Below are 24,793 nucleotides of genomic sequence, written 5' to 3'. Positions count from 1 at the left end.
GTGAGAGGCCCGCGCACGGCGATGAGGAGTGGCCCCCACTTGCCACAACTAGAGAAAGCCCTCGCACAGAAACGAAGACCCAACACAGCCATAAATAAATAAATAAATAAACTCAAAAGTTAAAAAAAAAAATTGACAATAAAAAGGAACCACTCAATTTAAAAAAATGGGGCAAAATATTTATACCTACTTCACCCAATATATATGGATGGCAAATATGCATATGAAAAGATGTTCAACATCATTAGTGATTAGCGAAGTGCAAATGAGAACCACAATGAGATATGGCTAAAATTAAAAGACCAGCCACACCAAGCGTTAGCAAGGATATGGAGGAATCAGAACTCTCATGCACTGCTGTGGGAATGTAATATGGTACAACCATTTTGGAAAACGTAAAAGTTAAATGTATACCTCCCATATGACCCAGCCATCCCACTCCTAGGTAGTTATCCAAGAGAAAAGCAAATGTCCATACAAACAGTTCTACAAGAAACAGTTGTAGCAGCTTTATTTGCAGTAGCTCAAATCTGGAAAAAACCCAAATGCCCATCAACAGATGAATGGATAAACTGTGCAAACTGTGGTATAGACATATAGTAGAATACTAGTTGGCAATAAAAAGCAATGAACTATTGATACACAAAACAACATAGATGGATCTCAAATAATTATGCTGAGTGAAAGAAGCGAGATCCCCTTCCCTCCAAAAGAATATATGCTGTATGATTCCTTTTATGTAAAACTACAGAAAATGAAAATGATTCTATATTGTCAGAAAGCAGATCAGTGGTTGTTTGGGGACAAAATAGGGAGAGGTGGGAAGGAGGCATTACAAAGGGGCATGAAGAAACTTTTCGGGGTGATGGGTATGTTTGCTATCTTGATTGTGGTGATGGTTTCATGTCTGTATACATATGTTAAAACTTACCAAACTGTATACTTTAAATATGTATGGTTTGAGGTATGTCAATTATATCTCAATAAAGCTATTAAATAAAAGCATGTGGTAGATCTGTATAATACTAAATTGGAAAGATAACTGAAAAGACAAAAAGGCAAGTTGCAGAATACTGTAGTTCTATTTCTGCAAGAGAATAAATTTATGTATATTCTTTATTAAGATGATATGCAATGAAAGATTAGGGCACTATGCACCAAATGTTAACACAGGAAAAACATTAAGAGATTCAAAAATATTTGTAGAAGCCTATTTATTGATATGGAAAGATGGTCACAATATACAGTTAGTGGGAGGAAAGGCAAGTTACAAACAGTATTTACAGTATGATCTTGTTTTAATTTCTTAACTGTTTAAAAATCTCCCAATATTTTTACACACTGAAACATTCTCTTCAGCTCAGACCAGGGGTTGTAATTCCTACCCTGAGTCTTAGAAAACACAGCTATAGCCCAAGTCCTGGGAATGCTTTCTGGACCATAGACTTCCAGGAACCACTATCATGTAGATTGAGGCAGCAGCTCCTCTCCTAGCTTTCCTGTTTTGTGTTGATGAAGCTGCAGTTCTGGGCCTGGGCCTAAATTTCTCCAATTAAGTTTATCCTGTACAGTTTTAGCTGGTACAAATGCAGAGTAGGCTTGCCTACTAGTAAAAGATAGAACCGTTTATCTTTTCATATGACACACAGGAGGATAAATTATAAATGGTAAACAAATTAAGGTATAATTTTGCAAGGAGGAAAAAAGCAATTATCTTTTAAACTGTAAGGTATGAAACAATGTACAGAATGATTCCAGTTCTTTATTGAAGAAGATAGGAAGGACACATAGCAAATTTCAGTTGTTTGACTCCAAATCTACATCTCATTCATTCACCAGTTTTGGGCACCTCCTGTTTCCCAGACACTGCCAGTTCAAATCCATACACTCATCCCAGACTTTTCTTCTGACTCCAGCAAGGTTTAGCCAAATGCCTAATGGACATGTGCATTTAGAGGAAGTTAAGAATTTCAAGACTGGCAGGGACATTATCTACAGCAAAACTGAATCATTAAAACCAGTCTGTGAGCCTTGAAGGCCGCCACACAAAAAAGTGGAAGAGGACTATAAGGTAGTGCAATAAGAGCGGGTTTTGGTATCAGACAAAACAGCTATGCCACACTTTCCTGTTGTGGGAATCTAGGAATAAGTATTCAACCTCCTTAACTGCCACGGGAGGCAATCCAGAATAACGAGTTATAATCATAAAAAAAAATACCAGTACATAGCTCAGAGAACCATTGTTGAGAAGAAGAAACCTGTAAAATATAATGCCAACACAGTATCTGACATGAGTAGGTACTCAGGAAATGTTTCCTCCCTACATCTACCTCCTTTCTCTTCTGCAAGATGACTTGACATAAATGAAATAGCCTAACAATTTAAGAGTTATAAATGTCATAGCAAAATAAAAGATGAATATTACATTTTATCTGAGATTCAGGGCCATTTGTGTGTTGTAGAATGAGTTATCTGATGCAGGTAGAATAGGGGAAAAACAGTAATTCCTTTTACATTAAACAGCTGGTAGCAACCCTGCTTTCTTTACGTATTGAGAGTGCACATTTGGCAATGAGTGTGTGTGTATACATATACGTGCGTGTGTGTGTACTGTTAGATATCTTTTTGTGTGTATATGCTTTGTTTCTACAACTAGATTATAAATTCAAGAATATTATCTTTTTAAATCATTTGAAGCTGCAAATGGATCTAAGCAGATACTAATGAAAAGTTAGCTTACTTATGATGCACCAATTTGCTATCTTAAATGTTAAAAAGCTCCCCATCTACACAAGAGAATAATCAACAGATGTTTTCAACTCACAATGAAATATTAATTGATACCCCAAAATGGTCTAGCTCAGACCTAGACTGTCACAGGTAATATTCTGTTAAAGATGTAATTTATAACATGCACACTGTAATAACCAAAACATTATGCATGGCTCTTTGGGAACACACAGCCTGTTAAGAGTTTGGAGATTGTTCAAAGGGTTCTCTTTTATTTCTAGCTCATTTTACATTGTTTCGATGATCACTTTAACTTCACGGAAAATAGCCATGAGTGTATTATAACTCAAATGATCAACGACTACAATTGAGCCCTTTCTGATATGCTCCTTTATGTTAATAAATATGGCCACAGCACTAACGAGATTGGCTTTTGCCTCTTTTTGGTTAAAGATGAGTTTTAATGCTGCTAATGCTTTTGTATTGATCATGTCTCTGGCTGCAGCTGGATTTTCAGACATATTCAAAAGTACTTTCAAAACAAGATTTCTGGTTTTACGATTTCCCAGGGAGAGCAAATGAAAAAGCTCTGAAAAGTAATTGGCAACAATGTGGTGATGGTTAGAATCAGTAGTCAGTTGTCCTAGTATCTTTAATCCGGATTGCTGTCCAGGTGAGTTCAAGGGAAAAGACATGGTTTCCTTACACATATGCTTAACATGTAATTCAACCTTGCGTTGTCTTTCATCCCCAGAGGGGGGATTCAGAGTAATTACAGCCTTTTTTCTCATTTCAGAGGAAGGAAAACTAAGCAAGCTTTCAATAAGTGTCACTACACCCACCTCATTAATGAACTCTTGGGCAAATGGATGAACATTAATGATCCCCATTGCAATTTGAGCTATTTTATGAATGAGAGGATCAGTAGTTGATTTAAGTAAGGTAACAAGTTTTTCAAACTCCTCAGAATCCATGTAGCATTCCATTTTGCAAGGGCAAGCAAATGGCTTAATCCCATTCACCTCCCTGATCCTGATTTGGCGCCTGATCTCCTCTATGGTCTGGATACAAGGGTCAGAACCAAATGGGTACTCAGAGACAGGCTGTGAGCTTGAGGGGGTGCTCCTAGAAGGGCACGCCGCTGTTGCCACAGGCAAAGAACGGGTATTTTCCTCAGCGGAGGCCAGGACAACATATGAAGGAGGCTTTTTCTCAAATGGGACTTGGGATCTAAAGCCTAACACTGCTGGAGTTACAGCAGGAGCTTTGGGCCAGATAGTTACCTCAGACCAGTCCTTGGGCCTATCTTTTTCATTAATTTCATCCACAGGTTGGGGCTTAATTATCCTGCTCACAGGTCTAGGGTTAGGGTCAAAACTAGTTTCATCTCCATCCCAAAACCAGCTCCCAATAACGTTCTCCTCCTCCTCCTCCTCAGCCCCTGGCCTAGCCTTGCAGTTGGCCCCAGCCACAGGCTCCAACTTCTTAGCACAGGATGGGGGACAAATATCAGCTTTACCTTCATCCTTAGCACTGAAACGATTCCCAGCCTCTTCTCCATTCCAGAACCAGGAACCAACACTGGATTCTTCCCCAGCCCAAAACCAGGTATCAATACCAGTCTTATCTTTACATGTAGACCTGGACTCAGCACTGGACTCAGCACTAGCCTCAGCCACTGAACAAAACCGAGATGCTCTAGTGGCCTCATCTTCAGCTTTGGGACTGAAATCTGCCAGAGCTCTTTCCTTCATCTCAGTAACAATCTTGTTCTTAGACGCTGCCTTCACCTCTGCCACTGCATCTTCCTGAGTCCCTGCCTTGGCTATTGCTTTGGCCTGGGTCTTGGCTACAGATCTGACTACGGCAGTAGCCTCCCTCTTGGCTTCAGCTTCTACACCAGCCCTTTTTTCAGTTTTGGCCTTCTTTTTACTCTCATTCTTTCTACTCCTATTCTTTCTACTTGCATTCTTAACCCCAGCCATGGTTGAAGCCCAGTTATATAGATAGTTCTATACAGTCTTGGTTTTGGTTCTCAATATGTCCCAGGTCAGTGTCTTAATATTCTTTTACTGGGTTGAAGGTGATGATCTTCTGTCACTTCAAGGCCACCACAGCCACCACTGGAGATAGGCCTGAGGTGGAAGAAGAAAATGGGCTTTGAGTCTCTTCCAACTGTGCTTTTCTATGCAGACAGCCACACAAGACATGAGAAAGTAGAGATAGATTGTGTGGTAGGAGAAGTAGAATAGTAGAAAACTCTGTTACCTCATTTTATCCCTTCCACAGTCCCACTAATGCCCAACAATGCCCTGCCCAGGCACTTCCATACTCTTTTCTCTGCATCAAATAGGAACGGAGACGACGGGAAAGCCTGGTGAAAGTGAGAGAGGCTAAGGAGTGTCCAGCCCCTTTGGTATATACCACTATACTCTATAGGTCTATCTGGTAGGCCTCACACCAACCTGCACTGATCTGGTGCAATTTTCTCCTTTCTTGCTTCCAGTGTTGATAAGCCCTATAGTCGACTCACAGGCAGACCTATGGACAAAAACACAGGAGGGATTGGAATTTTAAGTATTTGGTAGACAGACATGGATTCTGGCTTCTAAACCCAATACCTGCCTTTCCAAATCTAAGGCTTTGTGAATATAATGTTTCTGGCCTCCTTGGTCCTCCTCATGGCTTCCTTCCCCACTTCCTAGGTATCTATCAATTACCCTATAGGCACAATCCTAGCTCACCCTAGCCCCATTTCCTATACATAAATGTGAGGGCAGAGGTGTGTGGGAAGTTGGAAGACAATGGCTCCAAGATATGATCTGGTCTTACTTGCCAACAGCCAATTCCCATTCCCAATCAATAGGGGTGCTCATGCTCACACTCACCTTGGATCCAAATGAATAGCTTTTGTCCTCTTTCTTTATCAAATTCAAAGTGAACAGCTACCTGCAGATTTCTACAGTACTCTATAAGGGAACAAACCTATGGATAGACAAAAAGAGGAAAGAAAACAAAAGAGACTGAGATGGCCCAACACCCATGACAAGTGTTACAACATATGCTTCTGTACATTCAAGGCCATGTTAAATATCTCCCACCTGTCTGCTCCTCCCAAATGATCCCCCATCCACTCCCCAAAGACCTGCAGCTTGTCTAATCACACCTCCCAACACTAAAGTCAGTCATGTTCCTAGCAGAGGCCACACCTCCTTCCTTGAACAAAAAGATGAGGTGCAAGAATGGGTAGTGGAACACAGGCAACTGTATTTAGAAGACAAGCAGTGAACATAATGGGGACTACTATTTCAATACCATCTTGCATGCCCCTGCCTTTTCCCCTTCCCCACACAAACATAGTTCCTATCTCATTCACCACCTATGCCAGCCAGCCCACATAGCAGGTGTCCTCAGGAGATGCTACCCTTACCACTACAGAACAGTCCACTAGCTGGAGAAGAGTCACGCCCTATAGAAAGAGAAGGGGCATTCAGCAAAACACCAAGAGAGTATATTTACAATGGTAGAAAAGTATCAGGTTAATGAACAGATCCCCAGAATTCAGGTCCTAAAACCTCCTTTTGAAGAATCAAGGAAGAAGTAAATAAATGTCTCTCATGTCTCAGAATTTCCCAGGAACTCCACAAAATCTTCTGTGGGACTGCTTCTGCACCAAAATGAGAGGGGGCTGTGAAGGGTAGATGGGGTTTGGGTTTCCAAAACCAGAAAATGAAGAAGCAAACTGACTTCACGCGTTCTAAATTGACCCTTCAGAAAAATTTCCTCTCTATTCTGCAGCACCATTCCCACACCTCAACATATTAAAGTGGGCTAAGATGTTGAGAAAACAGATCCCAAATGCGAAAGATGGATTAATACATTATTTATTTACACGGATCCTTCCTATGAAAGCCTACTGACTCCTCAACCTGTCATTTGCTTGCATTTAATTGGGTCCAAGACCTAAATATGGAAGGCCACAAAACTGCTGTATTAAGAGGCGCATAAACTTTTCATTTTGGTGTCTTCATAATCTACTCGCTCAGTTCCTCTTTCACTGAATGTGCCAGACCTACCGCGCACACAGGACACCCCGGCATCAAAGAGGCGCCTGTGGGAAGGGACAGCACCCGGCACGCGGGGTCCGACAAACCCCTTTCCAGAATCAGGGCCCGGGCGGGCGGCCCCCCGCGCCCGCCCGCTCGGCACCCGGCTCCGACCGCCACCCCCGGCGGCCTCCCCGACGCCCCCACCCCGGCTCCCCTCCGCCATTTCGCCCGCAGCAGCCTCCCCCACAGCCCTCTCCTGGCACAGGCACCGTCGACGGCGGGGCGCGGGAGTCCAGAAAGCCCGCCGGGGAGCGGCCGCGCCGTTCGCCTCCCCAGGATCCGAGGGAAGCCCTGCGGCCAAGACCTCGCGCCCCGGACCCGGTCCGCGCCGGTCGCCGCCTCCTCAGCGCCAGGGGTCCCCCGGCGCTGCGCACCTCTCTCAGGGACCCGCTCCGACCCGGTTGCCTCCCCCTCGTCAGGCTGCCAGGGTCCGCGGGGCAGGGTGTGAGACGGTCGTCGCCCCCGAGACACCCCCACTTGCCTTCGCAGGCGCAGGGTCCCGATGGTCGGCCTCCCCCTCCTGTCGCAGCTCCTCACTCGGAGTCCCACCGCTCGCCGTGCGGGCAGAACGGCAAAGAGGCGTCCCGCCCCCCCGCGCGGCTGCGCCAAACCGGGCAGGGGCCGCGAAGGCTGCGGCACCAACAGCTCGCGGCGAGGGTGTCGGGAAGGGGGCGGAGGGATACGGCACGAATGGGCTCGACGCCCCCTCCCAGGCCCACCGTAGTTCCGACCCAGAAAGGGGCGGGGCCGGGAGGAGTCCCGGCCTCAGGGGCGGGGCCACGCCGGCCCTCCACCGCCCCCCGTCGGGCGACCACCCTCCCCGCCCCGTACACTTCTGGCACCGCAGCGTGTGGGGCCGGCGGGAGGGAGCAGCGGATGGATACAGATCGTCCCGGGGTGTGTGTGTGTGTGTGTACAGGCCTGCTCGGAGTCCGCCCCCCTACCTTCCCCCATCGCGCCCGCCATCCTCCCTGGGCGCCAGTGGCAGAGGAGCTGTGAGGACGGCCCTCCCTGGGTCTGCTTTCCACCTTCTGGGTCTGCTTTCCACCTTCTGGGGCCGCGGGCGGGAGGAAGGTGGGAGGCGGCGCCCGTGGAGGCCGAGCCACTGCCCGTCTTCTAAGGGAAGGCAGCCCTAGATAGGCCTCTGGCCTGATGAAACAAACCACCTGTCTGCGCCAGTGTCGTCATCCTCTCTGCCACACTGCCATTTTCTCAGTCGCAGTGGTAGCACGGTAGCACACTTTGCCATTTCGCCGCCCCCGCAGTTGCCCAGGAAAGAGGGCCTTTCTCTCTCAGGACCCGCACCGGCTCAGGCAGTCCTCCCTGTCTCTCATCCCATAGCCACGTGTCAGGCACCAGGTAGGGCCGGTCCTGGCTTCTCTCCCCGGGTTCTGTCAGGTCTTCTCTTGCAGTTGCCTCCAAGCGCTCATCATCTTTGGCAGGGTGGGAATGTGGCAGGGATTAGAACCAACTGGGATCTCACACACTTGCCATACACACCAGTCTAGTTTATATATTAGGGCTGTTAACAAATATATCATACTTTAAATTACAAAATCTGCATTATATCTGAGCCTGGTTCTGATGCTTTGTGTCCTTCAACAATGCTTTTTCTTGCCTTTATTATGTGTTATAATTTTGTGTTGAAAGCTGGATATGATGTGTTGGGTAATAGGAACTGAGGTAAAAAGACCTTTAGTGAGAAGCTTTATGTTAAGCTGGTTAGCAGTTGGGCTGTGTGTAATGTTTGCTGTAGCTGCAGGTGTCAGTCTTCAAATTCCTCTAGCGTCTTTATTTTTGTCTCTCCTCTTAACTTTGTGTTTCCCTAATTACATCTTGCAGAGAGAGTCTGCATCTTGCAACTCTTTCAGCTGCACTCCACTGTTACTACACTGGAGGCCTGTTAGCATGTGGAGGAGAGGAAGTGTTATATAATCTTCTGGTTAAATTCCAGTCTTTTGTGGGCCTGTCTGTAGACGGTGACCTTCACCTTCACAAGTGTTTCTTTAGCATCTTTCTCCCCCTTACAGGAGAATGGAAGGCTAGAGTGGGCTGGATAGGAGGAATGCCTTTCCCTCAGCTGGGATAAGGCTCTGGGAAAGTCTTTTCTGCTGGAGAGTAGGCCTTTGTTATGGAGAAGACTCGGGGGTGTATTTCTTGAGTGTACACTTCCCCTCCCACTGCCAGAGCCCTGAGGAGATCTTTCTGGGATCTTCACTATGAGAACCTGCTGGAGATCCTGGAGGTAAAGCCCACAACACTGCTAAGACTGCAGGTCCCTAGGGGTTTCTCACTCTCCTACTATTCCACCCTCAGTCTCCATCAATTTGTCAAAATTCCCACTTAAGTGTTCTTACCTGTTTATGTCTCTAGCAGTTTCTGCTCTATGTAAAGAGATATAGGCTGTGACTCTCTGGATGTCTTTTCTCCAGAATTTGGGGTGGTCATTTGCCCTGTGACCTCAGTTCTCTGATGGGTCTAAGATAAGTCATTGATTCTCAGTTTGTTCAGCTTTTTTTCTTGTAAGTACAGGAACAATGACTTCCAAGCTCTTTACATGTCAGAACTGAAACTGGAAGTGTGTCCTATGGATTTTAACAGGATAACTAAAGACCAATGAACACAGCTTTCATCCTCTTCTTTTCAGCTGAACTTCAGATCTGGGAATAAAGTTGCCCTTGAAAACCTAGCTGCTCCATAAATATCTGTTCTTTTCCCTCCCAGGTATAGAAAATTTACATGACTCCCCGAACCTGGCATCTCAGCCCCCAAGTTCTTAACGTGGAGTGCAGATTAGAATTCAGACTTCCTGAATCAAAGTTCCTGGTGGTGAGGTCTGAGCAACTGTGACTTAACCCCAGTAGAAAAGTCATCTCTGTTACCACCACCACCACCATGAAGAGGCAGTGCACTATACTACTAGGTGCTTGCTTAGACTAGAGTTACCAGTTTCTGATCCCTGGAAGCACTTTCTAAAAGGAGGCTGCATGGTAGAGTACAGACTCTCTCCCCTGGGCTCTACTCTGGGACTTAGCCAGACTTCAGAGACAGGCAGTCCAAAGTTTAAATGGAGATTTTTACCACTAACTATTTGTGTCACTTTGGAAAAGTTACTTAATGTTTTTATAACTCAGTGAAGTCATCCCTCAAAGGGGATTGGTAATAACTACTTCACAGGATTCTTGTACACACTAACTGAGAAACTATCTGATATTCTGAAATACCTGCAAGTATCAGGTCTTTCTAGTTCCTTTTAAAATTGTAATCTAGTCATATTATGGGGTGGGCTGGGGAAAGCAGTAAGAGTAGATGAAGTAAGTCAGAAAGAGAAAAACAAATACCGTATGCTAACACATATATATGGAATCTAAAAAAAGAAATGGTCATGAAGAACCTAGGGGCAAGACGGGAATAAAGACGCAGACCTACTAGAGAATGGACGTGAGGATATGGGGAGGGGGAAGGGTAAGAGGTGATGAAGTGAGAGAGTGGCATGGACATATATACACTACCAAATGTAAAATAGATAGCTAGTGGGAAGCAGCCACATAGCACAGGGAGATCAGCTCGGTGCTTTGTGACCACCTGGAGGGGTGGGACAGGGAGGGTGGGAGGGAGGGAGACACAAGAGGGAAGAGATATGGGAACATATGTGTATGTATAACTGATTCACTTTGTTATAATGCAGAAACTCACACACCATTGTAAAGCAATTATACTCCAATAAAGATGTTAAAAAACAAAAAAAAAAAGAGTAGATGCGATCTCCACGGTGGCTTTTAGAGGTCATGATTGCTAAGACATCGCCACTGTGCTCTTTCTTACTGTAACCTTGGTGCTTTGTATATTCTGTGTTGCTTAACATAACCCTTTACTAAAAGAACATCACTTTTACATAAGTATGCCTCCCTCCTCCTTATAGTGATGTGCCACAGGGAGGCTGATCCAAATTCCAGAGGTGAGTTTGCTTGGTCTAAGGATAATCCATCCCCTTGGTACTCCAGTTCAGGAATGGGTGGTGATGTAACTCTGCTCAATGAGACATGAAGAGAAGATTGCAGAAGGATTTCTGAGGAAAGTGTCCTCACTCATAAGACAAGGCCATCAGTAAAGGTATCTCCTTTTCCTCCTTGGAAAGTTGCTTGACTCCTTGCAGCCATCAAGTTTCCAGCCTTAAGATGGAAGTTGATATTATGAATGGCAGAAGAAAGAGATGGAAAAAAGCTGAGTCCTTAGCTGAATCAAACAATCACCAAGACTTCTCTGCCTCAGTACTTCTGATCTGTGGATAATAAATTTACTTATTAAGTTAGTTTTAGTTGAATTCCTTGTTATATGGAACAATCCTAAATGTTATGTATGCTCAGGCACAAAACAATGCTTCAGTGAGTAATAGTTCCTGACTTCTGTCAGTAAGCCCTACCTCTTAAAACCAGTGGCAGAACTCATGTTTCCATGTGAAAGGAAAACTGTAGATTCTGAACATCTTGCCTAATGATTGCTAGAGGTCTGACAACTGTGACTGGCTTCTGTTTTAGACTGAAAAGGAAGGCTTCAGGCAGAAAACCTAAACCTTACTTATCTAGGGGGTTCAGAGGTACATTAAATACATGAGCTTATAGAAAAGCCTAGTTTCAATTCAGAGAGTCATTGTGCGGAAGTGCACCCATGTGAAATATCCATAGTGTAAGGATATCAAAGGTTATCTGCTTTCTATCCAGAGGACTGTACTGAGGTTGAGAAAGATAAATTCATAGTGTCAACAGCCAGAAAGTTTTGGTTAACTTTCCCCAGGTGCACTGTACTAAGCAACACAGGTATAGAAAGAGGTGGATATTTGGGATTTATCAAGAGCTGAGATTTTGCCAGGACAGTGGAGCCAGGCGCTAGAGGATGAGGTAGGCGAGTAGTAAAAATGATGGCCCATGATGGACCATTAAGTTGGGAAGGAAGGAAAATCTGGAGTATGCTGATTCACAGGTAGAAGGGGATAAGGGACAGGGAGTCTAGCAACACTCAGGTTCAAGTTTCTTTATGATGAATAAAGTACTTTGCTACAAGCTGTAAGGAGGAGAAAATCTGATGATGAAGATAGTCCTGGTGATGATGGCAGCTTTTAGTGATACTTAGCACTAGAGGGATATATTGGGCTGGCCAAAAAGTTTGAACGAACTTTTTGGCCAACCCAATAGATGTAGTGTAGTGGCAACACATGCCAGCTCCAGATTCAAACTACAAAGGTTTGAATCTCAACTCCTCTGCTAATCAAATCAAGCTCTGCTAACTGAGCTTGCCAAGTTACCAGTCTGTGCCTCAGCTTCCTCATGTGTAGAACAGAGACAATAACAGCATCTACTCTATACAGTTGTTTTGAGGATTAAATAAGTTAATATATTTAGAACCCTTAGAAGAGTGTCTGGCACTCATAAAGCACTCATTAAATCTTGATATTAACAATAAGTACAGTCACCCTTCCATATCCTGGGTTCCGCATCCACAGATTCAACCAACCAGGGATCAAAAATATTTGAATCAAAGAACTCCAGAAAGTTCCAGAAATCAAAACTTTAACTTGACACACACTGGCAACTATTTATGTAGCATTGGCATTGTATTTACAACATTTACACAGAATTTACATTGTATTAGGTATTGTAAGTAATCTAGAGATGACTTAAAGTATATGGGGAGGGTACTTCCCTGGTGGTCCAGTGGTTAAGGGTCCGCCTTCCAATGCAGGGGACGCGGGTTCGATCCCTGGTCGGGGAACTAAGATCCCACATGTTACCAGGCAACTAAGCCCACGCGTCACAACCAGAGAGAAGCCCATGTGCCACAACGAAGAGCCTGTGTGCTGCAAGGAAGACCCAGTGCAGCCAAAAAAATAAATAAATAAAATAAAGATGTTTAAAAAAATAATAATAATAAAATAAAGTATATGGGGAGATGCGCACAAGTTATGTGCAAATAATATGCCATTTTATATAAGGGACTTGAGCATCTGTGGATTTTTGTATCTCTGGATGGTCCTGGAACCAATCCCCCCTGGATACAGAAGGATGACTGTACTATGAAAAGTAGTAAAAGGCTCAGGCATTGAGGTCAGACTGACTGGGGTCTGATTCACACTTTCAGAATCCAAGTTTCTTCCTCTATGCTACCTGGCCCTCAACACTAGTTCTGTCTTATTCATAAAAAAGGCCCCAGTGCATGATACAAAGAAACAAATGCTAAAATAGGGGTGAATAAAATACTGTGTAAGTACATAGGATGGAGGCATTACTTCCTACCAAGGGGCAAAGAGTAAGGGTGAGAGTATCAGAAAGACTTCAAACAGGCCCTAGCATTTGAGCTGAGCCTAAAAGGATGACTGTGTTTCCTACAGGCAGAGAAAGGGCATGAGGGCATTGAAGATTGAGGGAACAGCCTGGGGAAATGCACAAAAGTAGTAAAGCACAGAGTATAGTTGGGTTGGGAAATAGCAGATAGTCCCATGTGGCTTAAGTGCAGGCAAAGTGGAGCAAGGCTTGGACTGGGTGAGGCACGAGTGAGTGCCTCCTTAAATTGTATCTTTATCTCATTCTAGTCCTGGCCCTGACTTGGAAGAATGTCTTGCAAATGGAGATGGAAAGGTAGAATTGTATGGGAAAGTACAGGGCCTTGAAACCTTCCATTGGGGACCTGGTAGTATTTTATAGACGAGATCCCACTGAAGGCTGCTTTTTTGAAATTGGGGGCAGAGTAGAGGGTCAGCTGTGCTGTAAGATACCCTTCTTTCATTCATGATTGGACAGAAGACAAATTCACTCTAATTTTATCCCCAGGCAGCAACATTGTAGGTCAAATGACATCTGAACGGGCCCTGATATTTATTACATGAGATAGCCCATAATATTTATCCAGAAAGGGGGCAGAAACAAAAGGGCCATATGAGTGTTGAGGTATTTACTTCAACTACACTCCCAGGAAAAAATTGAGGGATGATCTTGGCCCTTACAAGTGCTACTCAAGGAGTGATCAGAACAGAGATAATCATCTTCATGCATGGACACACACACCCCACACTTACCCAGTCCTTTGGCTGAGACTGAAAAAACCCACAGGCGTGAGTTAGTTAAGTATCTGCCCTGCAATGCATGTGAGACTTAGAGGTATCTCTCCAGACCGCAGTGTGAAGTTCCCCAAACATAAATGCAGTACCCCCAACAGGAAAAACAGGCTGAGGGAGCTCTGATAAGGAAAGAATATAGAGAGAACTTTAAAAATCATCTAAATTGTAGACGCATGACACAAAAACATATGCTGCTTTTTTCACCCATAATACACTGGTAGGCTCTGCCTCCTTTATTTTAACTTGCTTATGCATGATGCATAGGATAAAAGGTCAGTTTACAGATATTAATCTAAGGGTGGCTGCTAAAAATAAGGATGTGTGACACTATTATTCTGACATCAGTTCTTTGACACCAACTACCTGGAGTTAGCATCAGACTCCACAGGTTTAAGGGTGCAGTCCCCAATAATACTGCCCCCACTTGAGATCAGATGTCAGTTACAAGACTTGGGGGACCACCCATACTTCTGACTGACCAGTTATAAATTCAGGGGTTCCCACGACCCCCTCAGGTTTGATAATTTACTAGAACACACTAAAAGTGCTATATGTAGAATTATAGTTTTATTAGAAAGGATACACATAGGACAGGTCTTGAAGGGTCTGAGACATACAGATTCCACGTCCTCTTCACATGGATTCAGGGCAATATCACCCTCCCTGGATATCAGTATGCTCACCAACCAGGAAGAGTTTACACTGGGGTTTCATTACATAGGCACGACTGTTCACGTGATCGAACCCCAAATCCAGCCCTCCTTCCTTCTCTGGAGTTCCTGCTGGCCTAAAGCTCCAACTCTAATCACGTGGTTGGTCCTTCTAGCGACCAGCCCACATCCTCACAACCAAAGCTAACTAGGGACCCACCACAGCCCGTTCATTAGCATAACAAAGATACCCCCAGGGCTCAAGAAATTCCAAGGTTTTTCAGGCCCTATGCCAGGAACCAGGGACAAAGGTTAGATATATTCTTTCTTATACCACATGATGTTTGAGGTGTTTGTCAAACTCTAAAACGACACAGACAAGACAACAAAGCTTGAGGGGAAAGGCCACAACCTAAACATTGGTCCCGATACTTATATTACCAGAATTCTGAAGAGTGGAGGGAGGAGGATAATACAAAGGAGGCAGGAGGTAAGAGAGGAGGAGGTAGTCCTAAGGCCTCAATCTCTAATTTTACCCACATGCCCACTGCTCAATTCCAGATTTTAAATATAAACAGGAGGGCCTGAAGTAGTATTACTGCATAGTTTCAACTCTATAGTGAGTATAAAAATAAGGATATGAGTGGGCTTAGGACAATTCATTACTTCCTAGTGGCACTTTCTTGAACTGCCTTGGTATCCAGTGGATGCCAGGGTCGGGGGAGAGAGGTGGGTAGGGGGAGTGGGGATAATTCAGTTAGAAAGAGGACAAGGACTTACCAAAGGCTGCTACCTAGGATAAGACCAAAGGAACAAGCCCTAAGAAGTGGACAGAGAGCAAAACACAAGGAAGAGAGCGAAGTGTCTGCAGAGCGGACACATGAGACCATCCATAAAAGTTTCCATAGGTGATTCCCAGAAAAACCCTATTCTGAGGTCCAGCACAGTAGCAGGAGGGAGCCTCAATGGAGTATCAGCTTTTGAGTTCCTAGATGGGAGGGAGCTGCTGCCTGGAGCTCAGGTCCAGGAATCATCTTGGGAGTTGAGAAGCTTGGCAGTATCCCAAAGAGAAATCCTAAGTGAAGGGCCCAAAGCATCCAGATTCCCTCCTCCTGAGTCTGTTAGCTCCCCTTCCCCAGAGCTGCCCAGATTGGGGTTCATTCCTCTCTTGAATCTCCAGGCAGCTGGAGCCTTGGATCTCCCCCCCCCTCCCCCAATTATGAGCTGGTCTCACAGTCTGGAAAAGACAAACAGTAGAGAGTGAGTGCCAACTAGGTGGGAGGAAGGGAGTGTAGCTCACAGTTCCTATCCTCACACCTGCGTTTCCTGATCCAGGGCCACCGGTGTTCACAAATTGTCACTTCACCGTTTCCTCTCTCTGGGCTCCCCTGAAGCCAACTGCTTCCACGTGTCCACCTCTCCCACCCACACAGAGAAACAGAGTCACGCAGCGCTGGGCGGGGAGACGGGGGTGGGGTAGGGGCTTTCAGAAGGCAGGAGGGAGCGCGAGGCTCCGAGACACTTCCTCTGCCCGGATCTAGTCTCCACCACCACCTCCCACGGATGCCAATATATGGCCTCGAGCCCACCTCCTCTAGCAGCGGCCGATGCTTCTCTCCACTTATGCCTCCCGCAGGATGACTTCCTGCCTCTTGAGCTCCCGGGCAAAAACAGACCCCGGCTAAGACGCTCACGATTGGCTGAGGGATTGTGTCCTCCGCCAACAAAGGCCATAATTCTGGGCGCTTGAGGGATTAGCTTTCAGGCTAGTGCAGCATGGAGAGACACCCACCCACGCACCCACCATCACGTCCTACCACTCCTCTCACGGCCGTCTGTCAAGCGTCAGGTGCAAGTCTTTCCCGTCCCTTTCCAGCGCGACAAACCTCTACGCCGGTCCAAGTGAGAGTGCGGTCACGCGACCCACAGTTAGTCCCACGTGACCGCGCACTCTGGAAGTCTGCGCAGCCCTGCAGCACGCAAGGCACAGTCCTCTGCCTCTGGGGGTGAGCTGCTTGCTAGAACAATCTGAAGCTCCCGATGGGGGTGAAGATAGAGAGCTGAAAGGAAGGCTGGATTCGGAGCCAAAGCTTCCAGCCCTAAGCCTGGGCCTTGCTCTGTAGGAGCACAGGGCTGGCGAGGAACACCCCATGAGGAGTTTGGAGACCAACTGACTTTTAATATTCTGTGCAAAACTCGGGCGACATATTAAAACACACACAGGATCTGTCTTGGAAAATATTGATAGCCAAAACAAACATCCAATCTCCAATTTCCACCACCAGGACGATCTCTGTTAGCACTTGTGGTTTGTGAATGGAGGCAAAACTGCCACTTTGCCCTACTTCCATAAACCTTGCAGCCTAGAATCGGGTGGGGGGGAGGGGAAAGCAGGTTGCACTGTCAGAAAAATTATACAAAAATTGGGTAAAGACAACATAGGTTACTGGATACTAATTCAGTGCAGTGCTGGGCTTCACTTTCTGTTGATAGAGCAAGTTTTCAACCCTGAGAGACTTATGTTAACTTGTAGGTATTTTGTCCAATAGCTATGGAAATGATTTATGTCCAGTGGAACAGATAACATAAATGGTTTCAAGTTATCGCCCTTAAGATATCAATCAGTTTTGTACTTGATCCAGCAATGTTATACTAACATTTATTAATTTTCTATGTGTGTATGAAATTTAATATACATGTTTTGTTTATATTATTATATTGTGTATATTGTATATACACATGTCCTTCAACCATTCTCATAATCTTAGCAGTTGTTAATTGTGTTGAAAAAAAACTTCCATGTGTTCATTTCTAATTTACAAATCATAATTTTACCTTTTCAAAAATTAACAGCATCCTCAGACAAAACAGAAATAACATTTCACCATGTCTAAAAATAATAAAACATATATTTCCCATAAGCCTGTATTCCCTCTCCAAACCAACTCTATCCCTGACTTCCGCAATTCTTGTCTGAAGGTATGGTACGATGTTTTTACTTATTACTGTGGAAAACACACATAATACAAAGCTTACCATTTTAACCATTTTAAAGTGTACAATTCAGTGGCATTAAGTACATGCACAATGCTGTGCAATCATTGCCACTATCTATTTCTGGAACTTTGTTGTCACTCCAAAAGGAAACGTGATGATCTTTCAAATGCAACAGTCATGTAAAAAGGCTGCCATCTTTGTACAAGAGACTAGTATAAACTTAGCAACCTTGGTAATTTTACTTTTCTTTAAAACACTTCATAAGCTAATCTTTCTGAAGTCTCATTCCTTTTCAACTTTTCTAAATGAGTTTATCTCTAAAAAATTCTTTTTAACATATATTCATTTATATAACTGTATCCTTTCCAACATGTCCACCTACAACTTGAGGCACTAGATGTAAGCATATTAAAAGAAAAAATCCTTGTCTAATTAATTTTTGTATCTCCCCAATGTCTGTCACTGAAAACTTTTTTAGCATAGTGTATTTTCTTCCAGATTATGGAATATATGAAGTTTCTTAGAAAGTCATATTGAAATTGCACAGAAATTGTGTCTATTTACACACAGGTTTTTAAAATGGGATCTAATTTTCCACAGATGTCACAGTCTTCTCTATTACACCAGATATAAAAGCATCAGTGTCATTTCATGCCAATAAATAGATCATTTTTTTCAATCTGCATGCTATTTTATTTCCATTAGAAAAATATTATCCATATAAAATTTGGTCCAGTTTCTTCTCCTTTACCTCTACCATTCAAACTTAAATGCTCTAATTTTACTCAAGTAAAAGCAGAATCATGTATCTGACATGAGAGCTAAATAGTTCACATCATTAAATTAATAGAGTTTAATTGAATTAGGTGTGCTCTTTATTATTTCTCAGGAATAGTAACTCATCTTTCCTACATGCTATTTTCCTTTACTTTTATTTTTCTGAGTAACTATGTAATGTGTGTCTCTTTTCCCACATCCAGTAATATGAGTGCTACAGAAGTGTAATTTATAACATCAGTAACTAGATTCATCATTAATCTTCAACTCATGTTCAATTCCCCTTATTATATGGTATTTCCATAATAACTTCAGATATTTCAGTCAACCTTACACTTTCCAACAAATACTGTAAAAATTAAGACATTAATTTAAAAACATTATTAAAATTCCAGGCTAAATAACACTGGGCCCACTTAGAATGATGCTGTCACGAGAGGTCCTTGGACAGCTACTGCTTCAATCTCAACACGGCCTCCTTTGGGCAAAGCAGCAACCTGGTAAGCAGCTCTTGCAGGAAAATTACTCTGGAAATATTGTTTGTAGATGTCATTGACAGTATTGAAGTCGTTTATGTCAGCCAGCAAAACAGTTGTTTTTACCACATTCGTGAAGTCACAGCTCGCTGCTTTCAGAATTTCATCCATGTTTGTAAGAGCTTGTTTAGCCTCTTCTGCCACCCCTCCTGGCACAAGCTGTCCACTTGCAGGATCCATGCCTAGCTGTCCTGAAATGTAAATGGTCCTGTCGACTAACACAGCCTGACTGTAGGGACCAATGGCCGCTGGGGCTTTCGCGGTGCTGATCACCTTTCTGATCAAAGACGACATGGCTAATCCTTTTCCCTTGCCACCCCTCGGAGACAACTACCCCGTATGCGGCTCCTACTCGCGTCTCACGGGTCTCAATAGATCATTTTTAATAGCTGCGTGGTATTTCCTTAATACTTTCCTTGGATTAGGATCACAAAGGAAAGCTTATTCCTGACTCCATTTAATTGGTGTGCTGTTCTACTCTTTCACTCTTCAGGTGGCACTGAGCAACACCTGTACTTTGTGTTGCAAAATGTGCAGATTTGGCCAACTTAGTTCTCCAAAGTGGCCTCATTCCAACTGCATCCCTCACTAAACTTGTCTCACCTATTCCAGGCAGACAGATTATATCCATACTACTGGAACAGATTTTCCAATTACACACTTTTCTTTATACCGCCACTGCTCACTTCCAAGAATGACCTAATGGGTTGTCTTATCCTACTTTTCAGTGACCAAATTTAAGTGCGTGCCTCTTCTCTGAAGCATTCCTCAAGTACCACGGCCCACAGTAATCTCTTCCTTCTTAAGCTCCAGGAATGGGATTTTCCAATGAGGGTATGTATGTCATACTACTCATTGTCTATGTTTGTAACTGTGCACAATGTATCTACACCTGGATTTTAAACTGAAGAAGGGTCACTTCTGCCACTTTTCACACAGAACTTTATTGAAAACACAGACTTGAATAGAGAACCATATGTTTAAACAATGAATAGCAGGGTAGGTTACACAGGCGGCTCAGTTCATTGGAAGCTCAATACTGAAAAATACAGCAACGGACAGCAAGACAAATATCAACAAATTTTTTTCAGCACTAACAGTCATTTGGCATCCACAAAATGATCCAGCTCAAACCAAGAATTGGACAAAGTTAACATCAGCATTAAAATATAAGTTACAAAATAAAACCAGACTGAAAACCAAAGCACTACTCAGGGTTCTTTGGGAACATAAGGCTGATCAGAGGCAGGTGGTTAATCATATTAGCTTTGCTGTCCCACCTCAGGATCATTCTGATTGTCTATTTGGACTTGCAGTTCCTCAGCTAACTTCTCAAATTCATGGAATGCAGAAATAAGCGGCTCAAGACTGAAATCATCATCAATTAAGGACATTGTTCCATTTTTTATAATACTACTGATATTCTGAAACATTTTAATAACAATTTGAATGTTATCATTTGTCTCTTCTATGTTAAAGAGACCCACAAATATCGATAGAGCCTTGGCACTGAATAGTTTTTTTGCCACCATAGGATTTTCAGACAAATTCAATAACATTTTCAGAACGTGAAACTTTGTTCTTGCATTGCCTGTGGTTAATAAGGAGAGAAACCCAGACATATAATTGGCAACCAGTGTGTGATAGTCTGTAGTTGTAGTGAGGTGTCTAAGCATCCTTAATCCAAGCAGCTGCTCAGGGGAACCCACGCTATGAGCAAGGGTTTCCTCACACACTTGACATATGAATGTCTCAATCATGTTTAGATTTGGGTAAGGTGGAGCCATATGAATCATATTTTCCAAAAAACTTGTCCTAACTCGGGAGGAGGGATAATTGAGCAAAGTTTCAATAAGTGAGACAACTCCTGAATCGCGAATGAAATCACGGGTAAACTGAGAAGCAGTCCTCATACCCATTGCAATCTTAGATATTTCATGAATGAAAGGATCTCGAATTTTGTCCATTAATAGAAGGAGTTCTTCAAACTCTTCAGGACCAATTTTAAGCTCACACTGTATGCAGCTGCAGGACCAACTCTCAGGCTCTGCACTCTCCCTGGTCCTAAGATGCTCTCGAATTTCCCTGACTGACCGGTAGGATGGATCATATTGAAATGGGAACTCAGGGTCAGGCTGATCAGGCTGAAGCAAAGATTCCTGCTCTTCCCCTCCTGGGGTAACTTCCACATTCTTGGGCTTTCCCTCAAACATTTCAGAGTATACGGATGCTGCTTCTTCAGGAATTCTAAAGGGGCTTGGGGATGGGAAGCCAATCCCATGACAAGGACCAGGTTTGAATTCAACAGTGACCTCTTCCCAGGTTTGGGGCCTGGATGATACATTAACTTCCTCCTCAGCTGTATCTCTGAACCTGGGGCTAGCCTTGTACACAGGATGGGGATTTAAGTCAAAGCAGGCCTCATCCCTGTCCCAGAACCAGGACCCAAATATGGCATCTTCTTCAGACTCTGGCCTGGTCTCTTCTCTGGCCACAGCACCCAAACTGGACTTCTCCTCCGTCCAGAACAAGGATCCACCAATGGCCCCCTCCTCAGCCCCTGGCTCAGATTCACAAATGGCTGAAGCCCCAGCCTCCATACTGACCTCTTTCTCTGCCCAGAACCAGGACCCAATAATGACTTCCTCCTCAAACCTGGGCTCTTGTTTGACCCTGTCACTGTTATTAACATCTTTCTGGGCCCTGGGCTTCAAAACAGTATTAGACTCTTCCTTGTCTCTGGGCCTGAATCTACTATTGGCCTCTTCTCCAGGCAAAAACCAAGACTCTTTATAGTACTCGTCTTCAGACTCAGATTCAAAAAAGTCCTCTCTCTTTGTCCTGAGCTTGGACCTCATATTTGCCTCATCCCTGACTCTGGGCCTGAACAAATTATTGGTATTTTCTCCAGCCCACAAGCAGAATGGGTTGCCAGACTCTTCCTCAGACCCAGACCAGGAATCAATATAGGGTTCTTGCTTGAATCTGGGCCTGGATCTGGGATTAGGCTGATGTTTGGCCCTGTGCCTGGACCTGGTATTGGCCTCTTCCCTAGGCCATGATCTGATACTGGCCTCTTCTCCAGCCCAGAAAGAGGACATTGTAGAGGTCTCATCTGCTGACCAGAATCCAGACTCATTAGAGGCCTCCTCTCTGGCCCTGGACCTGGGATAGCACCAAGACCCCATATTAGTTTCCTCCCCTGATCCAAACCAGGGTTGGATTCCTGTCTGAACCTGGGAGCCAGGAAAGGTCTCAGTGTCTACACTGACCAGTTCCCTATCCACAGATAGGGCCATAGGTTTAGCAGCTGACCCAGACTCAGTATTGACCAGTGGCCAGGTTACTGCATTGGTCTGAGACACACCCTCTGCTTGTGACATTGCCTCAGCCCCAAACTCAGTCTGGGCCCAAGCCTGGGCTTCATCCTTGGGCCTTGCCCCAGGGATTGCCTTGGCTTCAGTCTTAGGACGTGCCCCACCTACTGCCCTGGCTTCAGTTTTGGGTCTTGTCCCTGCCATTGCCTGGGATTCAGTTTTGGGCCTTGCCCCGGCCATTGTCTGGGACTCAGCTTTGGGTCTTGCCCCAGCCATTGCCTGGGACTCAGTTTTAGGCCTTGCCCCAGCCACTGCCTTAGACTCGGTTTTGGGCCTTGCCCCAGCCATAGCCTTGGACTCAGTTTTAGGCCTTGCCCCAGGTGTGGCCTGGGTCCTAACCTTGGGTCTGACCACCATTGGGACTTCATTCTCTCTCTCAGCCCCACCCCCAACCTCTTCTCCAGGCTTCTTTTCAGGCTTGGCCTGGACACCAGGCTCAATCTCAGCCCCAGTCATAGTACAAGTTACAGAGGAGTCCTGATTAAATACCACTATCCCAGTCTCAGCCTCTACCACAGATCTGTCACAGTTTTCTATCTTCACACTCTAATCTTTCGATGATTCAGGTGATACAGTTGGAAACAAAAGTTAGAGTCAATCACCAGTCCAGCAGTCAATCAGCCTCCTTTCCAATCCCAGTCTCAGCCAATATTACAGACAGAGTGCAGAAGAAGCACAACCAAGCTGGGAGAGGATGGATGGTTCCAGGGTGGGTGCACACCTGTTGAGGGTGGTGGTTAGCAGCAATTCCACCACCACCAGAGATGCCACTGGAGATCAATCTAGGAATCGAGAACGACATGCGGCTTTGAGTCTCTTCCAACTGTGTCACTCCATGCAAAGACCCACACACAGAGACTGGACCTTGAATGCTTCGTGGGAGAGTTAGGCTCTCAGAAAATCTCTCTGTTATCCTCATTTCACCCCACACCCTTTACCCCCAGAGCTGTCACATTGCTTTGCTTGCTACAACACAGGTGCGAAAATGGTGGGAAAGTATCTCGGCAATGGGAGAGGCTGAGGCCCTCAGACCAGACCCTAATCACCCTTGGACCTGTGCTGGTCTTCTCTACCCCACCCAAAAATTGTACCCATTCTCATACCTGCACTGTTGTCGTGCAATTTTCCTCTCCTTGCTTTGTTCCAGTGGTATTAAGCCTTAAGCAAACAGCAGGCCATCCTATGGATAAGTAAACATACAGGAGAAATGAAGTCTGAGTGCTTGGTTGACAGGCAGACACCCTGATCCCTGATGCAAATATCTCTTTCTGTTTAAGTATCTAATTTGTCTGATGTTTCCTGTCGCTTGATTCCTGCTCTCAGGTCTTCTCTGCCCATTCACAGCCCAATCCACACCTACCCCAATAGTCCTAATACTCCTGCAGGAAATGAGCAACGGGTTCTGCAGCAGTGTGCAAATCTGAAAGAGAGTAAGACATGTGAATCAAAGACACCCAACTGGATCAAAAACACCTGTCAATCTTCCTCTGTAGCTGCCCCTTGCATTGCCCCACTTTGCACAAACCTCCAGAGATTTAAGGCAGTCTTTTCCTTCTTTCCTTTTTTGCAAAAGTAACCAGCCTTAAAGCAGACCTATGGACCAAAGATAAAAAGGTTAAGACAATCAGAAGACCATGGTAGCAACTAACCGCCTGATGGACAGACCAACATCAAGGATAGGAATCCATATACTGCCTTTCAATATTCAGAGTCCTCTTAGTAGAATATTCTCATTTTATCTTGGCCCTCTATTTCAGCATTCCAGATAACAAACATCTCCTCTTGACGTCATATTTTTCGCATTGCTCCCTTCTCCAATTCTGAGGATTCACCACTAGGTGCACCACATCCCTTTGCCTTGCGCAGCATAAATTGGGGGAAGGGCGCCCGCATATTCTAGAAAACAGGTTGTGCGGTGGTACTTGTATTTATAATTTGTCCCACCCTCACCTCCCAGTCCATCTTTTCCACCCCCAATTTTGGATGGAGGTGAGGGAGGAAGGCCAGGAAGTGTGGAGAAACAAGGTAGAGAGGAGACTTTTAGGAGGTATTCCTGGATGCCTGACCTGCTCTGGTCGCAGTCACCCCATCGCGATTCGGGTGTCCAGTCAATGGCTGCTGCCCACCCTCACCCCCCATCCCCACACAACGTCAGAAATACAGGCCGTTTTCCCGTCCCTAGTTTTTCTCAAGCCTCTCCTCTACAGATGCACGCCGTGGCCTGAAATCGCCAGACCTACCGCGCACACAGGACACCCCGGCATCAAAGAGGCGCCTGTGGGAAGGGACAGCACCCGGCACGCGGGGTCCGACAAACCCCTTTCCAGGATCAGGGACCGGGCGGGCGCCCCCCGCGCCCGCCCGCTCGGCACCCGGCTCCGACCGCCACCCCCGGCGGCCTCCCCGACGCCCCCACCCCGGCTCCCCTCCGCCATTTCGCCCGCAGCAGCCTCCCCCATAGCCCTCTCCTGGCACAGGCACCGTCGACGGCGGGGCGCGGGAGTCC

General features: G+C 45.0%; 4 protein-coding genes and 1 pseudogene across 13 annotated transcripts in view; all 5 read right to left on the bottom strand.

The window, feature by feature from the left end:
- LOC309620756 (uncharacterized protein) overlaps positions 1-16,465 on the bottom strand; it is a 44,621-nt gene extending 28,156 nt beyond the window's left edge. The window contains exon 1 of the mRNA XM_082377641.1: positions 16,393-16,465. The gene's annotated coding sequence lies outside the window, so the exon portion shown is untranslated. The remainder of the gene's footprint in view (positions 1-16,392) is intronic.
- On the bottom strand, positions 1,198-16,524 carry GPRASP3 (G protein-coupled receptor associated sorting protein family member 3). Of its 4 annotated transcripts, none has more exons than XM_082377243.1 (4): positions 16,418-16,524; positions 5,619-5,715; positions 5,196-5,271; positions 1,198-4,865 (listed from the first exon to the last, which is right to left on the bottom strand). In XM_082377243.1, exon 4 carries the CDS (start codon positions 4,713-4,715, stop codon positions 3,018-3,020), a length of 1,698 nt encoding a protein of 565 aa, XP_082233369.1. In that variant the 5' UTR covers positions 4,716-4,865; positions 5,196-5,271; positions 5,619-5,715; positions 16,418-16,524; the 3' UTR covers positions 1,198-3,017. The 4 variants fall into 4 exon arrangements, with proteins under 4 accessions (XP_082233369.1, XP_082233371.1, XP_082233368.1 ...); XM_082377245.1 differs by having other exon boundaries at positions 16,405-16,467; XM_082377242.1 differs by lacking the exon at positions 16,418-16,524 and adding an exon at positions 7,321-7,648.
- Positions 16,525-18,266: 1,742 nt separating this feature from the next.
- On the bottom strand, positions 18,267-19,291 carry LOC309620741 (2-iminobutanoate/2-iminopropanoate deaminase pseudogene; annotated as a pseudogene). The gene has a single exon. The product of its transcript is annotated as a 2-iminobutanoate/2-iminopropanoate deaminase pseudogene (transcript).
- Positions 19,292-19,835: 544 nt separating this feature from the next.
- Positions 19,836-22,747, bottom strand: GPRASP2 (G protein-coupled receptor associated sorting protein 2). The gene has a single exon (XM_082377109.1). It carries the CDS (start codon positions 22,741-22,743, stop codon positions 20,173-20,175), a length of 2,571 nt encoding a protein of 856 aa, XP_082233235.1. The 5' UTR covers positions 22,744-22,747; the 3' UTR covers positions 19,836-20,172.
- A 184-nt stretch (positions 22,748-22,931) lies between these two features.
- ARMCX5 (armadillo repeat containing X-linked 5) overlaps positions 22,932-24,793 on the bottom strand; it is a 135,791-nt gene continuing 133,929 nt past the window's right edge. For 4 of the 6 annotated variants that reach the window (XM_082377253.1, XM_082377252.1, XM_082377254.1 and 1 more), the window contains 4 exons: positions 23,813-23,880; positions 23,648-23,707; positions 23,391-23,467; positions 22,932-23,069 (listed from right to left, as the gene is read on the bottom strand). In XM_082377253.1, the coding sequence (XP_082233379.1) occupies positions 23,440-23,467; positions 23,648-23,707; positions 23,813-23,880 (156 nt within the window). In that variant the 3' untranslated portion in view covers positions 22,932-23,069; positions 23,391-23,439. Of the gene's footprint in view, positions 23,070-23,390; positions 23,468-23,647; positions 23,708-23,812; positions 23,881-24,793 lie in introns of those variants that run through there. The other 2 variants (XR_014239570.1, XR_014239571.1) reach the window with 2 other exon arrangements.

Source organism: Balaenoptera borealis (genome assembly GCF_965194805.1).
Source record: "Balaenoptera borealis genome assembly, chromosome: X".
Classification (NCBI taxonomy): domain Eukaryota; kingdom Metazoa; phylum Chordata; class Mammalia; order Artiodactyla; family Balaenopteridae; genus Balaenoptera; species Balaenoptera borealis.
This window is presented reverse-complemented; position numbering and strand designations above follow the sequence as displayed.

Coding starts and splice junctions, on each gene's coding strand:
- GPRASP2 (XM_082377109.1), bottom strand. CDS start 22,743: ATGACTGGGGCTGAGATTGAGCCTGGTGTCCAGGCCAAGCCTGAAAAG.
- GPRASP3 (XM_082377243.1), bottom strand. CDS start 4,715: ATGGCTGGGGTTAAGAATGCAAGTAGAAAGAATAGGAGTAGAAAGAAT.